This window comes from Brachyhypopomus gauderio, chromosome 6 (genome assembly GCF_052324685.1).
Source record: "Brachyhypopomus gauderio isolate BG-103 chromosome 6, BGAUD_0.2, whole genome shotgun sequence".
Lineage (NCBI taxonomy): Eukaryota > Metazoa > Chordata > Actinopteri > Gymnotiformes > Hypopomidae > Brachyhypopomus > Brachyhypopomus gauderio.
In genome coordinates, this window is record NC_135216.1 from 7,147,661 (window position 1) to 7,165,543 (window position 17,883).

General features: G+C 43.2%; 1 protein-coding gene across 2 annotated transcripts; it reads right to left on the bottom strand.

Moving 5' to 3' along the window:
* Positions 1–12,592: 12,592 nt before the first annotated feature.
* polr3gla (RNA polymerase III subunit GL a) lies at positions 12,593–16,775 on the bottom strand. 2 transcript variants are annotated; one of them, XM_077008385.1, is made up of 8 exons: positions 16,470–16,775; positions 16,142–16,296; positions 15,872–16,001; positions 15,506–15,568; positions 15,261–15,317; positions 14,925–14,992; positions 14,526–14,651; positions 12,593–14,202 (listed from the first exon to the last, which is right to left on the bottom strand). In XM_077008385.1, exons 2-8 carry the CDS (start codon positions 16,253–16,255, stop codon positions 14,116–14,118), a joined length of 645 nt encoding a protein of 214 aa, XP_076864500.1. In that variant the 5' UTR covers positions 16,256–16,296; positions 16,470–16,775; the 3' UTR covers positions 12,593–14,115. The 2 variants fall into 2 exon arrangements, with proteins under 2 accessions (XP_076864500.1, XP_076864501.1); XM_077008386.1 differs by lacking the exon at positions 16,470–16,775 and having other exon boundaries at positions 16,171–16,296.
* Positions 16,776–17,883: the final 1,108 nt, after the last annotated feature.

The following is a 17,883-nucleotide window of genomic DNA, read 5'->3' on the forward strand; positions in this document are numbered from 1 at the left end:
ATGAGCGTGGACCATTAGAACCATAGATCTTCTGCGTGGCATGTCCTTTGCATTGAGTAGAAAGCCTCATGAGATGGGTTTCCACGGCCAAGCAGGTGAACGCAAGCAGATCACTTTGCTCCATGTCACTCATTGGCTGGAACGGTGTAAACATGCCGGCAAAGGACTCTGGAGCAATGGAAATGTGTTCTTTTGATTGATGAATTACGTCACTGTCTAGCAGTGTGATGGATGAATCTGGGTTTGATGGATGCCACGTGAACGTGGTTAAAACATTACCAACTTGAATGCATAATGTGCCAGCAGAAATATGTCAAGGGGGAATAAGAGGAATAAGGGCTGTTTTTCAGCATTTGAACATGGCCACCAGGTTCCAATAAGGAATGTTGGTCATGCTGTAGGCATTTCAGATACATGTATGCTTCCAACTTTGTGGCAACATTTTGGAGACGGCCCTATGGAGAAGTTCCAACATCACTATATCGAGGAAAAGCGAGATCCCTAAAAACATGGTTCAATGAGTTTGGCCTACAAACAGCTCTGACCTCAACATCACTGAACACTCTCTAACCTCCTCGAACACCCTCAACCTCTCAGAACACCCTCAAACTCACCGAACACCCTCAACCTCACCGAACACTCTCTAACCTCCTCGAACACCCTCAACCTATCAGAACACCCTCAACCTCACCGAACACTCTCTAACCTCCTCAAACACCCTCAACCTATCAGAACACCCTCAACCTCACCGAACACTCTCTAACCTCCTCAAACACCCTCAACCTATCAGAACACCCTCAACCTCACCGAACACCCTCAACCTCCTCGAACACCCTCAACCTCTCAGAACACCCTCAACCTCACCGAACACCCTCTAACCCTCTATCCCACCATCTAACCCTCTAACCCACCAGCTCTTGTAGGTGTGACAGTCGGACCGCATATCACATACTTTTACTTCTGAGATTCTTTGATAGCTTTGTACTGTTAAATTAATACTTCGACTTAAGTATGTTTTATCTTCCTCGACTTTCACGTTGATCAAATAAACGTGGAGCACTTCTTTCAGGACTGTATGTACACACTGCTGTTTGAACACATATAGGCTAATCTGCATGGTGCACTGACAAGCACATTGAGCCTCAGGCTAATGATTTTAACACATCATACACGCCTGTATTCGGCAGTCCGGAGGCCTGTGATCTGAAGCACATGCTTGATGTGTTTAAGTGTAAATACACACAAGTCAGAAGACTTGCTTGCTGTTGCCATTAGTCCTTCAGCGTTAGCTTGGTGTGTCCTTTAGATCCGAAAATAATATATAATGAAACATTGCTAATATTATATTGCGTTTATTTGTTATGAAACACATTGAGGGAGTTCTGGTAGAGGTAATGCCAGTCCACACTTGACTCTTGTGTCATATGACACTAGGCTGCAAAGCCTCGTACTGTTCCTGCCATTCATGGATGTTTTCAGTGACCAGTTGTCTCTCTAGATGGCTCTTGCATAATGTGTGTGCGCCCTCTGTTAACTGGTTGGCTCATGTACCCGAGCACCTTGTGTGTTTGGGATACACCCTCCGAGACAAGCAACAAACAACCAGGTATGTGCCCTGTTGTGAATGGGACACGGTTCTTGGAAGTACTATAGCCTGTACTGAACATGCCATGTGACTCAGTAGCTTTGCACATTGTAGAGACTTGACTACGTGAGAAAATCGTTTGTGGGCGGTGTTGAGGGGAGAGGGGTGTGTGGTTTTTACAGCCATCCAATAATGTTCCAAACCATCTCTAAAATCTATCAATCATGAGGCTGGTCATGAGACCTGAGAATGGCAGACCAGTTATTGCCTCATTTTGTTCCAGTCATTAAAGTGTTTTCAAGCCTCGCCCCTCCTTTCTCTCTCCCTCTCTGTCTTCTCTCTTTCTCCCTCCCTCTTCTTCTCTCCTTCCCTCTTTACTGAAACTGGCCTCATATTGTCTCTGTTTTTCTATTTTTAGAGCTACTGAACCCATCAAAGGATGGAAACTCAGATTATGTTAAGGATGGAAACTCAGATTATATTAAGGATGGAAACTCAGATTTTGTTTTTCTTTTTTACATGTTGTAATATCCCCCTGCCACCACTGCTCTCTCTCTCTCTCTCACACACACACACACACACACACACACACACACACACACACACACACACACACACACATACACACACACACAGCCATACCTGGAACTGTTTTCTAGGAATAGAATCCCAGAGCCAATCTTAAGGTCATTAACCAGGAATAACATCTGGCAAAAAGTCAATCACACTGGCATCCACAAATCTACATCACATATAGATTAACATGTTCTGTTTCAGCAGACACACTCATTTTCTGTAGCTGTGCTTCTGTGAATAGAGTGCCAGGATAATCTCTTTTCTCCTCTTTGGTCAGGCTACTCCCACCTCGCTGTGTGGGTTAGGGAGAACCTTATCTGGAAATGGAATCATGGAGGAGTGGAGCCGTCTGAGCAGGGCCCCTCCCTTACACTCTCCTCCTTTACGCCGCTGTCTCCTCCTGCGCTGTCTTTGCCCTCTGATGACAAAAAAAAGATCTTTGAAATCTTTGACCTTTAGTTTTTATTCAGTTTCCAAAATACCTCTCAGCTGTCATCAAAATTAACATAAAACAATGACAAAATAAAACCAGCATGTTTGCTATAGGCTATTTGTAATCTAGGCAAACCTCTCAAAGTTTGTCTTATGGAAACTATGTTCAGAACTTTGAACTTTATGGCTAAGATTTATAGATTGAGTTGACCACTGAGAGTGGTTGGCCGACCCTAGGGTAAGCTCACTATTGGCCTGTCCCCGCAGTGAAAATCATAAACGTCATTGGTCAGATTTCCTGTCATTCTGCTAATAGTTTGACACTGAGGCACGTAGGCACATACACAGAAGCACGTAGGCACATACACAGCAGTTTCTGCAAACATATTAATGAGCAGTTTTGATTGGTACCACCACTCATGGATAGAAGTTCTCCTGTTAATAAACATGAATATGTAAAGTAGCCTATTCTGCCTATTTTACTTATTCAGTTATGTAATATATTTCTTTTATTTTTACTGTCAACTTTTTTTGACCCCCTCTCTGAAGGGTAAGAGTTCTGTCTGCACACCACCTCAGCGCACTACCTGAGACATGAACTCTAGCTACTTCTGAAACATTTATTCGTCTTGGCATTCTTTGGCCCATATCAGCATTTCAGATGATTAGATTAGCCCCACTGCAGGGCAAGGTGCCCATCAGGGCAGAGAAGAGGGGCAGCGTCGTGCACTACCGGCATACGGTGGGTGCCAGTGTCACGTGGCTGCCCTGGTCTGGCACAAACACAGCAGTGTGTGTAGAGAAGAAGGGGGGGGGGGGGGGCAACATGCTCATTTCACATTCCGCTGGCATGCTGTCACATAAAGGTCTTGGTCAGAACGCTGGTCAACCGTAGAGATGTCTGCTATTGGCATGGGGGGGGGGGTTGTTTTTGAAGAACATGTGGACTGGTGTAAACATGCAGAATATTCACAACTACAGCGAGGTCACGGAGGGCAGCCAGGATTAAAATATAATCCACTGTACAAAACAGACTTGTGGAATAAATGAGGTTAGCCCTGTCAGCTCTGCAAACCGCCGGGTGAGCTTAAGCTCACAATGCAATGTATGAGAGTGATGTGAGAGTAACAGCAGCTGACACGGGTTGCTCGTGTACTTTAGCTAGCTTTACTTGCTCTAGGAAAACATGTTTGTGTTGTAACAAATACCAAGATGCCCCAAACACCTGGAGCTGCTCGATCTCTCCAATGCTGCCGCCAAATATAAAATATGGAATAATATTTTCCATTTTCACTCACTTTTCACATACAGCTCTGAGTGTGTACCCATGACTGTAAGCTAGGTCAGTGGTGGAGTATGTGCAGGCAACTTTGTATTTACACACTATACGTAACCATTGTTAAATATTGATAATGGGTTCACAGAAGAGACTCCCCTTTTGTCTCCATTGTTAGAGAGGACACCAGGGCACTGAGGCCTGCAGTCAGTAAGGTCACTGAAGTCATTAACGTTGCAAGGGTTTAATTATCTCCGCCACCTTCCAACAACTTGGTTTCTGTTAACTGGCCCCACCTTCCCGCTCCTCGGGGGGCAGAGATTGGAATAAAAGTGGGCCAAGTCACTAGTGGATGCATACACGAAACACAACACTGTCCAATCACAATCGAACAGGTGTGAAGGAGTAACTCGAGCCTCAAGCCCCACTTCGCATGCCCGGTATCTGGCTCCTGATTGGTCAGCGATGCGTTCTCACATTTGCCGACACACCTTGCTCACTCGTCCCACTCGTGGTGTTTTTGGACGTGAGCTGTGTTCTGCAGCGTCCCTGAAGGACGCGGGACTGCGGCCAGCGAGGACCGTGCGTTCTATACCAGCCGTTCCGTGGCAGCCTTTGTGCACGATTAGGATCACTTTGAAACCGATCCAAGCGTAACTCGCAGGTACACAACATGCTGCTTTGGAATCCTTACATAGCCCACACCATTAGAAACATGTGGGGTTCACTTTCATTATAACTAATGCCTATAGCTGCCACATCATTAATATATGTGATCCACAGCATGCAGTGATGATGCACTTTAGGTTGGGAAAGCGTTTACCCATGAACCAGTAAGCTACTGACTAACCATAAATCAGTAGTGATAAATCAGTAGTGACAGCATGGCTAAAGGGATGAGTTCAGAGGTCATTTTTTATTGTTACTGTCATTTTTCTTTTCCCTATTGATTCTTTTAATTCTTTTAATGGAATCCCACATTTCCTGTTGACCTGCTGCTGTGCTTTGTAGAATGTCTGGGTGTGTCAGTAAGAAGGAGAATACATCTCAGATACGCTCCTCTTCCTGCTCAGCATCAGAACACTGCGACCCAGGGCAGGGCCAGACAGGCCGGGTCTCCAAGGCAACAAATGTGAAATCAGCCCCCAGCAAATCGCAAGCCAGATGACTCCGCTTTCCAATCATGGGTGATATTAGTCAGCAGGAACTGGTAGTGTTTCCAGCTTTAGCAACATGTTTGCAAATTACCACAGTTCCATGTTTTTGATATGTGTAAAATCCTTTTTTAGTGACTATGACATACTGCTCCTGCAACTTCAGAAGAAAAGTGACCTGCTGTGTATTTTACCATTTACCCATCTCTTTCAAGTCGAGAAATTTCACAATATTGTAGTTTTTTATGAGTAATCGCTTTGTCTGTCTGTTTATTTAATTCTTATCCTTAATTATCCAAAAAGGGCACTATTAGTGCATTCCCCTACTTGGCTAACATGGTACCTTCACCCCACTGCTGAAGAGGTCACTGTGATATTCAACAGAAGACCCCAAATATGAAAGAACGCACCAGTCGGTTGGACCATTCCTTCAGTTCAGTGAGCAGTAAGGCTGCCTGTTCAAAACAAACCGGGCTCTCCTTCCCTTCATACACACACACACACACACACACACACACACACACACACACACACACACACACACACACACACACACACACACACACACACACACATTATAGTGGTCTCCAGATCCTGGATCATGAAACCCGTGTGTCTTTGTCCTGCCTTTAACTTGCCCGTTTGCCTTCCTCTGACAGTCATCCTCACTATTGCTCCTCGGTGACTAAAACAGGAATTTTTGGGGGAAATTGAACATTTTCAACGAAAGGTTTCATTTTCATTTTTGCTGGTCTGTAGGTCATGCACAACTTCCCTTGCCATGTGACTCACATGCTACCCAAACAGCCTCCAGCCATGCTTGCACTCTGCCAAGTATACGAGTGCCTTTCTCTGATTGGTCAGGATCTGTGATCACGCAAAATTTAACTGGCTGAGCCGACTGTTCACGAGGGCTTCCACTGACATGCGGCATGTTGCTGCCCCGTCTGCTTAACTGTGTCCCTCTTTCCGTTTCTTTGAGGACAGCATTCAGTTGTGTTAGGAAGTGTACTGTAAGTGGCTTATCAACAGGCTACCAGCTTTAAATCTAATTTAAATCTAAGTCAGGAGGAGTGAGGGTATCCTTAACTGCATTATGTGTCTGTGTACCACAGCATATAAAACATTCCTTAATAAGTCAGACACTGCAATATCACACTTTTCTGGACTTTGGGGATCGTGAAGAGGTTTAGAAAGGAAATAAAAATAAAAAAGTGTTGGTGTGATAGATGGCTGTTAAACAAAGAATGCACTTATTTGATTTGTACAGATAAATTGTGTATTATGTAAAGACAAAAATTTCAAGTGACGAGAAGAGCTTTTCCTCTTCAAACAGATGAGTTTAAACCTTTAACCAAGATTATCTTAATTTCGCCCTTAAGACTTTATGACCTGCTTTCTGTCTTTGTCTCATTCTCTCTTTCTTTCTGACCTCTGCATTTTTCCTCTGTCTGATTATTACTTTCTGCCTCTAGACATGAAACATCATTCCTCCGCAGTTACTACAGAGAACCCTTAGGAGAGCTCTGATTGGTGCTCCTACACGACTACACATGCTCTTATTGGCCAGCGGGTTCGTCCATGCTGTGTTCATGCTCTGAGCACATGATAGCATCTGCTGTGATCTGACGTCATGAGAGTGTTTTCAGAGATGGCTTTTTTTTCTTTGCCACTGGTATGTAACCTCAGGCCGGGGGAAGTTCTCCCACTCAAAGCACAGGTTGTTCTCATGAGGGTTTGTTTTTTTTTTCGCACGTTAATTTGCCTGGTTGTGAGTGGGCGATATTGCGCCAACGTTCAGGTCTTCTCTCGTCGAGAAGGTTCACACACACCTTCTCTTCTCACATGACACGAATCTGCAAAACAAAAGTGTCATATCTATATCAAATATGTATGACACAGCTTCTTTATACAGAATTATGTATATATTTATAGATTAATAATTGTATATATTATTCAGCTTATATACTGTATATGCAGCATTTATATATAATTTATAACAAAATGAAGTGTTTTACACAGAAGAGAAACCAGAAGGCCACAGCAGCTAAAAAGACAGAGAGGAAGAGAATTCTCTCTACTCAGCACACCAACAGACACATGTCTCACATATGGGGTGAATGTCAGAGCTCTGTTGTGTACCGCCTGATTGCAGCTTTGCCTGATTGCATTGGTACTATAGTCTCTACTCAAAAACACATGACAGCGCTGATTTGGTATGTCAAACAACCTGCAAACATGCAAAATAAAAGGTTTCCAGGTTTCCAGTTTTGACGCCTGTGACAATAAAATAAATGTTTTATGTATCAGAAAATAACAAGAAATAAGACTACATTTCTATTGTGGGCTCTGTCATGTGTGTTCATTGACCAAAAACACAGGAGTCATGTTTCAGATTTGTTTAAAACCCCAGGGCCTGCAGGACGTGTGAGACGTGAGTGTGCACAGGGACCGGGTCCTGTGGCGGCTGTGCACGCCGCACATGAGGGTGTGTACTCTCACAGGACCGCAAAGAAGCTATAGCAGCAATACTGTACACACACACACCTCCCACACACACACACAGGCTGGGATCGGAATGTACCGCTCTCAGAGCTTCTGAGGAAAAACAGGTAGTGAAAAAGAGAAAGGGGAGGAGGAAAGGTCACAGGTCATAAACATAGTATATATTATATATATATATATATATATATATATATATATATATATATATATATATATATATATATATATATATATATATATATATATATATATATATATGTTTATATATAATGAGTGAAATGGCTAAATTGATACAGGAAAACAAATGGACGCACCCAGTCCTTCAGATTTGAACCAGCACTAATGAACTGAGTGTATTAGGCACATCTGAGCTGGTCTCTGCAGGATGGGACTTTGGATACATGTGAAAGGTTATCCCTGTCACTCGGTCAGGGCAAGATGGAGGTGACGGACCAGGAGACACTAATGAGCTGTCGACAGGCCCTGGCACCTGCACTACTCCATGGAGGATGATCCTCGGGGTTGGCAGCTAAACGTGGGAGAGGGGGAGGGTTAGTAGCAGAGCTATCTGGTTTCTGAAGTTGGAGAGAGCGAGAGAGAGAGAGAGAGAGAGAGAGAGAGAGAGAGAGAGAGAGAGAGAGAGAGAGAGAGAGAGAGAGAGAGAGAGAGAGGCAGGGAAAGAGAGAATGAGAGCTAGAGATAGATAGATAGATAGATAGAGAGAGAGAGAGAGAGAGAGAGAGAGAGAGAGAGAGAGAGAGAGAGAGAGAGAGACATAGACATGTAAAGAGATTGCTGTGCCTTTTGGATTCCAGATATGGTTTTTTTTGGCAGTGGTAGTTGAGTTAATGTGTTACTTTGTTATTGTGGTAGTTGCATTAATGTGCTAGTATGTTATTGTGCTTTCATCAAACCTTTAGTCACATGGCCTTAACCATTCCCATGAGCCTCAAGAGCAAACACGTGTAAACAGGCAGGAAAGATTAATATATAGTGCAGGAAACACAGGAGCAACACAGCAGAAAGACAGGAGAGACACAGCAGAAATACAGCAGAGACACAGGAGAGACAGCAGAAACACAGCAGAAAGACAGGAGAGACAGCAGAAACACAGGAGAAACACAGGAGAGACAGCAGAAATACGGGGGAGACACAGAAGAAACACAGGAGAGACACAGCAGAAATACAGAAGAAACACAGCAGAAATACAGCAGAAAGACAGGAGAAAGACAGGAGAGACACAGCAGAAACACAGGAAAAACACAGGAGAGACAGCAGAAATACAGCAGAGACACAGGAGAGACACAGAAGAAACACAGGAGAGACACAGGAGAAACACAGGGGAGACACAGCAGAAAGACAGGAGAGACACAGGAGAGACACAACAGAACCACAGGAGAGACACAGCAGAAATACAGCAGAAACACAGGAGAAACACAGTAGAAATACACCAGAAACACAGGAGAGACACAGCAGAAATACAGCAGAAACACTGGAGAAACACAGTAGAAATACAGCAGAAACACAGGAGAAACACAGTAGAAATACACCAGAAACACAGGAGAGACACAGCAGAAATACAGCAGAAACACAGGAGAGACACAGGAGAAACACATCAGAAACACAGGAGAAACACAGGAGAAACACATCAGAAACACAGTAGAAATAAAGCAGAAACACAGGAGAAACACAGGAGAGACACATCAGAAACACAAGAGAAACACAGGAGAGACACAGCAGAAAGACAACAGAAACACAGGAGAGACTGAGCTCTCCAGGCCTTGACTCCATGTTTTGACTGAGCTTGGTTGCTTGTTTGAGCTGATTTTCTGCGGCCTCATCTGATACCACAAACACAGGCTGGGTGACCGCGTCACGACTGAATGTGGGTTGCTGTGGTGGTTTGGTTTGCTGTGTTCTCAGTGGCCCTCATGGGAACAGTAAGAGTGTTACAACCTGAACAGAAATGACTTTACTGGTGAGAGTTCAAAGTGCAGTGGATATGCAGGTGCATTTGCTGTTCCTGTGTGTGTGTTACAGCAGGGATGACACTGCAGCAATAGTACATCGGGATCTTCCGGATCACTGTGCTACTTCATTAACACTGAACATACGAAGCTCAAATTTCACAGACCCCTCAGTAGATTACAGCACTACAAACACCTTTCCTCAGTAGGGTTGTTTACAAGGGCGTTAACACGGTCTCAGTACCATTATGCTACTTTGACTCCTACTTAAGGGAATCAAATATAAAGAAACAGAGGTGTAACGAGGTGGCTTCCTGCGAACGAGTGGTGGCTTTTTGTGTTATTTTCCATAAGACAAACAAAACAGCTTCAACATATTCAACAGTAGACACGTGATCACAACACGACAGAAGACAAGGACACAGCAAACCACGACAACAAAAACAGCTGCACTCAAGGCCCCCTGGAGACGGGACGGACGGCACAATATCTCCAGCTAATCAGTCCGAAAGAACTCAAAACAGGTGCAGGGGCAGAACGGGGGTGTTCACACAGGTAAGGAAGGCAAGATGGATATACAGCAGGCAGTGTTTACAGTGCCGACTTGACGTGTCTTTAATTGGAAAAAAAAACATTTAAAAAGATGAAGAACATTATATTCATAACGACAGAAGGCTGGGAAAGTAGATGAGGTCATTGCAAACTCTTTTCTACCATTTCTTGACATTTCAATAAAGCTCCTTTAAACTGCTATGGGCGTTGTGTTGCTGTGGGGGCCTGTGACCTGAAACACCACAACCTACATTGAAATTAGCTGAAGTCTCAGGATTAATTGCGCTGACAACAGAAACGGTACTGTGCTTTAGGAATTGGGCCCATATGACTAGCATGGTGGAGAGGAAGTTGTGAGATTAATAGAGGAAGTGCAGTGTGTTGCCAGCCCTTGTCCAACAGCTCAGTGTTTGCCTAAAACCTCAACCTGGCCCAAAACCTTGAGTCCTGCCCGTAAGCTTTATCTGCAGCTGAGCCAGCAGCCGTACCCAAGAGCGGCTTCCAGATTTATCCTGTAATGACTCAGGCTTTAATCTGGATGAGAGACTGGTGTCATAGATCAGCACATAAGATCAGCCTCTTGGCAGGAACCACTCCCTGCACAGGAAGTCAGCACGAGGTTTGCTGTTCCAATACGAGGCTGAAGGAGGAAGTGGAATGTGGTGGGCGGTGAACTACTGGGAATCAGCAAAATGAGAGTTGAAGGAATCAGCAAATAAAGACATGAAATCACACACAATTATTCACTTTGCATCAGACATCTCAGACATCAGTATTTAGAGAAAAAACAACGTAAGTTAAACCTCCCCCCCACAATATTCAGATAATCAGACAAAACCCATACAAACAAAAGTAATTGAGAGATAAGCACAACTAAGCATTGTAATTCCAATTTATGGTGGGAATCTGTGTAGTTTTTGCATTCAGACATGTTTCAATGTGTCACTGCCACCAGTAATTCTCATGCCTCTGGTCCGTATGGAGGCTGTTTCCATGGCCACCATGTGAGACGTCTACCTGCCCAGGTGTGTAACTCTCTTCTTATTAGTATAACCTGTAGTGGGAAGGTACCCTTACCACAATCTTCCTCCTCATCATCATCACAACTTGACCGGGTTTCCTGGCATTCAGCTGTGATCCTGACAAGTGTGTGTGACATGCTTAAAAACACATGGAGGTCAGATTGCCAAACATCTGCCTCCAGGAGTTGTCCTGTTTTCCACATATAACGTGCTGATTGCCATCACAAAATTTCCCCCATACACCCCGTTACACTTTTGAACTGCTGTACGGTGTTGAAAACACAACAGAGTGCTCCACCATGAGGTCTCAAAAAATCATTAGAACTTATTAACAATCTTCCAGACAACAAACATGAGATACTGGTCTTGGCTCTGTCCTCAGGATATCAATATACAGCCACTCTGGTAAACATCACTGCTGACTATTCCCTCCTATCACTATCCTGAGCCCAGAACTGGAGCTCTGAGTTGGGTGTTGATCTGCTCAGACCTGAAAATTTTTTTTGCCTTCCGTAACTCTCGGATTTCTGACTGTTCTGTAACCAGAGCTTTGTGAAGTCTTGTTACAATGTCTTTTGCAAAAAGCATTACACAAGTTTGAAGTATGCAGATTACTTCCTTGTGCTCAGGCGGGTGAAGCATGTCTGCATGCTTTCATCATTTTCACTCTTATTATGAGATCCATCATTTTCAGTATATTCCACATCCATACATAGGTTTATAAATATCCACCAAATATATAGACTTTAGCATTGATACCGCATCCCCACATGCACATTAACAGGGCTGATAATGCGCTTAGTGCTGATCTCACTCTCCTTCCTTAATATAGAGGCATGAGAGAAGAGAAACAAAACAAAAACAGCATTAAAAGAAGGTAAACATGAAGAAAAAAACACCTAGTTGTTTACGTATGGGACGCATCTATGGGACGTGTGTATGGGGCATGCGTATGAGACGTGCGTATGCGCAGTGCGTGGTCATCTGTACACAGTGTTCTAGCTAGCTCACCACCACAGAGCACACTCTGCACTCGACTGCTTCGGAGAGGAAGTCGCAGCACACACACACACACACACACACACACACACACACACACACACACACACACACACACACCATCACCCCACCCCAAGTTTCACATTACCGCTGCTTACAACGTATGTGTCAGATGGTCTAAATATGGGGTGGATTCCCAAATACCCCCAAACTGTTTTACATCCCGACTGACAAAGCACATGGCGAACACATCGAGAGTGTGCGCCTGCGAATGGGGCTCGCTGCCTGGGTAAAATAAGCAGCAGCCAAGTGTGCAAGACTGGAAGTCGTAAATTCATGGCTTCCTTTCTCACGCTGGCATGGACACCTGATCCAGCCTGGCTGTGACCCACGGCCCAGCGTGCTGATTCAGGCAAAGCAGCTACTAGTGTCGTCCGCCTGCACTACTTACAGCAAAGGGACGTAGTTGCACGTCTCAAAAATGACAATCAGAGCATCGCACACAAAAAGCACATGAGTCAGAATCACACAGCAGCACTTTATGCAGTCTTTATGATCATTAACCCTTGAATGGAACAAATTAAATCATAAAGCCCGTAATCTGTAATATTATATACCAGTGTCAAGTTAAAATATAACATAATAAAAGGTGTCTGGTCCAGTGAGACCAGCGAGACCTGTTTAGTAGTTCTGGTTGAGCTCATGTGGAAAAAAAAACACGGCTGGGGGCATGAGGGAGAACAGGCCTTGCCACCATTTACATGCGCGTCTGAGCTGTGTGTGTTTCGGTGGCTGTGGGGGCGTGTGCTCTGGGTAAAGGTGAAGAGGCGGAGCTCCAGGGTCACACCACTGTTCCCTGCTGACTTCTACATGATGTCCTGCAATTACCACCTGCACTTCCTGGTCTTGTGCAACATGTAATTCGTCTTGGTGGTAGAAAATGTCTGATGTTGTGTGTGTGTTTGGCTATTTCCAAAAACTATAAAACAAGCTATTAGATATCGTTCGTGGATAACAGAGCCCAGAGTTTAAGGTCACTGATGTACAATATAGAATCTATGTAATAGATCAGAACACCTTCCTTGGCCAAACCCTCACTGCAAGAGGATGTCCAAGAGCAGCATGCGTGAGGCTAAGAAAAGCCTGATGCTCAGATTTAGTGTGTAAATACTGTATAGCATATTCTAATCATTCACACCTGAGTGCCCTACAAGCTCTGAGGTGCCCATCACGTGCAAACGTAGTGCTGGTGGCCGTCTGTGCGCCTGAAAGCACGTACGCTCCACACCCCCCTGCTTCAGGCTCCGCCCGCTCACTTTAGCTTACACAACGCACAGTCCCATAGTGGAAATCAACATGTGGCCATTATGGAACTGGGCTAATTAGAGAACTGACTCTCCAAATGGTTGAAATGTTCAAAGAGTACATCTGTAGGTAAGCTGTGTGAACCCAAAACTGTGTCCTTCAAAAGCTGAAACAACACCAACATCAAAATTAGCTCTGGAATGGCATGGAATATTAACACAAACTTTACATTCATGTGAGCCGCAGGAGTGAGTGAGCAACTCTACTCCTGCAGTAAAGTATGCCCCCTGCTGGAGGTTTTCATATTACACAATGAATGCGTAGGAATGTATTACTTTCCAACCAAATGGTGCTGACAAGGTTTCAGAAAAAACATGCTTAAAAATGCAAGAGGAATACACCCTGAAATTCAATAAATATGTAAACAATGTGTGTGCTGCTACTGACTGCACCAATTATCAACAGTAAAATTGTTATAATAATAATAATAGCATCAATAGGAGAACATGACAGGTTATCTGAATCTGGTCTTGGTAAGCAAAAAGTTCAAGTCAGATGTTGCTGGTTAGGTCCTAGTATGTGTTTACTTAACATTAACACAGGTCCCAAACTACCCAGACGATCCTATATATCAGACTGTCACTCAGTTCAGCACACAAACATTGTGTGTAAAATAAGATTGGAAACAGTGTTAAAGGTCTGCAGTGGATAAGAATTCCTTTAAAAGAGAGCACAGGCAGCTTCAGTAGGTGGCTTCATCCATGTTGTCATCACTATCCCCTCCAAAATCTTCACCATTGTCAAAGTAAGACATGATGTAGTCTGTCTCCTGGAACACAGAATACAGCCATGGTGTCAAAAAGCAGAGGCAATCTGAGATTACGGAGATTACAGATATCTGAGACATCTGGTCAGATATGAGTACAGAGCAGCTGCACTCCACAATATTAATACAGTCTAACACTGTATGTCAAGAAGTGATTGTGATATTTAACATGTGATTTAATTAAGTGTTCATCCAGCACCAGGTGGGGTAACCTTAAATGCGGGCAGGCAAAAGCGTTCACTTTCTACAACACCTGAATAACATGTGATCACACTGCACAAACATGACCGCTTGACAGTCTGACACCACCTCACCAAACATCTTACCTCTTCAAATTCTTCTTCGTTGAAGTCTTCTCCTTCTCCAGACTCTTCTTCCTCCTCTCCTGTCTTTTTCTTCTCCTCGTCCTCCTCTCCATCCGACTGGTTTTTCTCTTCACTCTTTTCAAGCGTCTGCAACAGTGAAACATTTTTTTTGATTACCAATTTTGATCACACAAAGTTCAGATACATTAAGGTTGTTTTCTTGAGTTGGGAGCTGTTTTCTTGAGTTGGGAATCAGGTTCGTGCCCCAGTGATGCCATGTTCCACCCACAGCTGATAGACGGACACTGTGGACACTAATTTATCATTTTTGAAGCGAGTTAAAAAGTGTCTCCCATGGTAGTCACTGAATGGTCAATGACATCACAGGTATAGTTCAGACAGACTTTTATGTAACTGTACCTCCAGTTTTTGAATAAGTTCTTCTTTAGCAGCAGTGGGATTTACTTTGTGTTTCAGTGGTTTGGCCTCTGTGGGCAAAAATACAAATGTAACGGGACATGGAAAACAGTGTATGTAACATTACATCTCACATGCCTAAAGACAGCTTGGGGGCAGCGGTACTTTTAGGTATTTCCACAGTACCTTGTTCTACATATTTACCTTTCATGTGATTTTCAATGCAGATAAAGAACAATTCACTGCACTTGAGTATAATACTGCGCTTTAATTTTGTAATAAATAACTATATAATAATCAGCCTGGTGTATGATAGAGTTATTACAGTTATGTACTCACTCGATTTCCGTAGCTTAGGTGCCTTGATACACAGCTCTTTGGGGAGTAGACTCCAGTCTGAGATAATCACACACACAAGTGTTCATGCAATCACCATCTGTTCACTTGCAACTCTAAGCAGTTAACAGTGATTAACATTCTTCTGCTGATACAAGCAGCCCTGTGCTGACATCTAATCACCAGTTTCATTTCTACAGCCAACCCTGTTACAGGGCTCCCAGCTGGGATTTCGGTCCATGACTTACCTGGATTCCACGTGTTGTGATCTGGCTCTACAGTTTGATATTTATCCGAGTAACGGTCCACATCTGTGATAAAAAGAAAAACTACTTAAAATTCCATGTCTGGACCTTGAGATCATATAAGAAAAGGATATAGAGGCTCAGCTGAGACTTTATTTAAATGCAAACGCTGAGTCATTCTATCGCTAAGATAAATACAAAAGACAAAGACACTGGTAGCTTTTGGTAAGGCTCCAGAGTTACCATACGAACTGCTCCCTATTAGAACCCCCTTCTCAGATGCATTAGCACTGCAGATATAAACAATGGGCCACACCCATTGCTCCTGAGACCAACACCCCCCCCCCCCCCCCCCACACACACACACACCTTTCTTTAGTCTGCCTGGGCGAATGTGGAATGGTAGGTTCTTGCTGGAAGCTCTCAGTTCCTGTTTAAGAGCCAGCATGTAATCCACTTCTTCCCCTGTATGCAGAGGTACTGGCCTGAACTGCATAGGCTAGGGATAAATACATCAGACTTGCTTAGATACAGTGAAATCACAAAGTGAATCATTCAATAGACATTCACAGTTCGTGACTGTGCCAGTGCATTTGTGAAAACAATGGGATTATTTTTATTTAAGTCCCAAACCCGTACAGGGAAAAGTGGGGATGGGGCATGCGCACTAGAAGGTAGCGTGTCTCCTTTCCCGAACCCTAGAGAGTCCACGTTAAAGGTGAACAGGCTTCGCCCTCGGCCTCGTCCTGCCATAGCGGATGACTTCTGGCTGCAGATAAACTCAGGACATGCACCTACAATCAAAGAAATACAACTTAACCACACTTTTCTGGGAACTTTTGCATTTTAAGATGCAAAAACCTGGCGCATTTTCAGATAGCAATCTAGCCTGAACTATGTTTACCAAATGATTCAAGTTATAAAAGCATAAATAATCACTTAATTTGTTCTTAATGTGTTTTCTTACCTTATCTTCTGTCGTCCGTTGTAGGAGATACAAACCCACCGTTAAACACCTCCCTTAGGTCCTCCGGTTCCTACCTACTTGGAACTATTTCAAACACGATTTAGTGATCCATTTCCACCACTAAGCTAATGATATGCTAAACCGTAAATCCTACAAGTCAGCATACTGACGCTGTGTGAGTATACTGACTTTTTCTTTTACTACTAGACAAATGTCGGAGAGCGAGATTGGTTCTTACTAACCATGTGAACAATATTTACGTCTGCTGAAGCTGCACGTGTGTTCCGACTCCCTATCACTTCCTGGCGGAAATGGTCATGTCATGTCAAATGACGAGTTCCTCTGCGTCATCATAAACAAACACTAACTATTACGCTGTAAACATCAAGCATAATATAGTTGTTATAACTTTATTACACATCTATTTCCAATATTAATCAAATGACAGTTGTATATGATTACAATGTATCAGAACATTACTAACGCCTACACTAGAACCGTGTAAAACAAACAGAAATTCTTATCAGAAAGACCAGTAGGTGTTTTAATTTTAATTAATTGGCCATTTGACAGAATTATCATTGGCCAATCAACATGAAACCTCACCACTGTGCATATCTCAGGGACAGTGTGTCATGTTGTGCAGTTTTGAAGCATTTGGCCACTAGGTGGCGCTATTTGTGAAAATCATGCATAACTCCTCCAAATTTTCACTTAGGAATAATGCAACTTGATTCTTTTGATTCCTTGCAGTACACCTGACAACTTTGCCATTACAAGTCCTATTAGAAAATGCATACTTTTGTCACATTCATCAATTGTTTGAAAATAGCTCTTTTGGAATTAGTCCTAGTAATTTGATCCAATCATGGCAAAATTGGTATGAGCATAATCTGTAGACTCTGGAGGTAAAAATTACTTTAAAAAATGTTGGATTTTTAAATATTCAGATGGGTCCATTTTTCCATTATACCCTTTTGGCCATGCCATATATGACCTATATTGCTATAACTCATTAAGCATGTAAGTGATCAACTCCCAATTTGAAAGCCTTTTATAGACTGAGGTCCTTGTGAGGTATGCCAAGTTTGGTTCAAATTGGCCTGTCGGGGGCGCTACAGTGTCCAAAAACCTAAGAAATCATAAAAACCCATGCTGCAATCATGTTATAAAGAATACAGACAAGTAATGGGTCTTGTATGATTCAGATCAATTAGGTCTATAACATTGCAATTACATCTCATAACAAAAAGTGCACTGCCTGACCAGAAAAAAACCTATTAAATCACTAATATGTCTTATTTCATTAATGTATTATTAGTATGGTAGTACTTGTGCACCATCTACTGGCCAATACTGGAACAGACTGAAAAGTATTGCTTATATGAAAGACCACACAAACACCCAGTAAACA

What these genes read in the sequence shown, in the direction of transcription:
- polr3gla (XM_077008385.1), bottom strand. Translation starts at nt 16,255, where the DNA reads ATGGCAGGACGAGGCCGAGGGCGAAGCCTGTTCACCTTTAACGTGGAC. An exon ending in TCACAACACGTGGAATCCAG is followed by an intron (nt 15,318 to 15,505) that starts GTAAGTCATGGA and finishes TGATTATCTCAG; the next exon opens with ACTGGAGTCTACTCCCCAAA. An exon ending in ACGAAGAAGAATTTGAAGAG is followed by an intron (nt 14,203 to 14,525) that starts GTAAGATGTTTG and finishes TCTGTGTTCCAG; the next exon opens with GAGACAGACTACATCATGTC.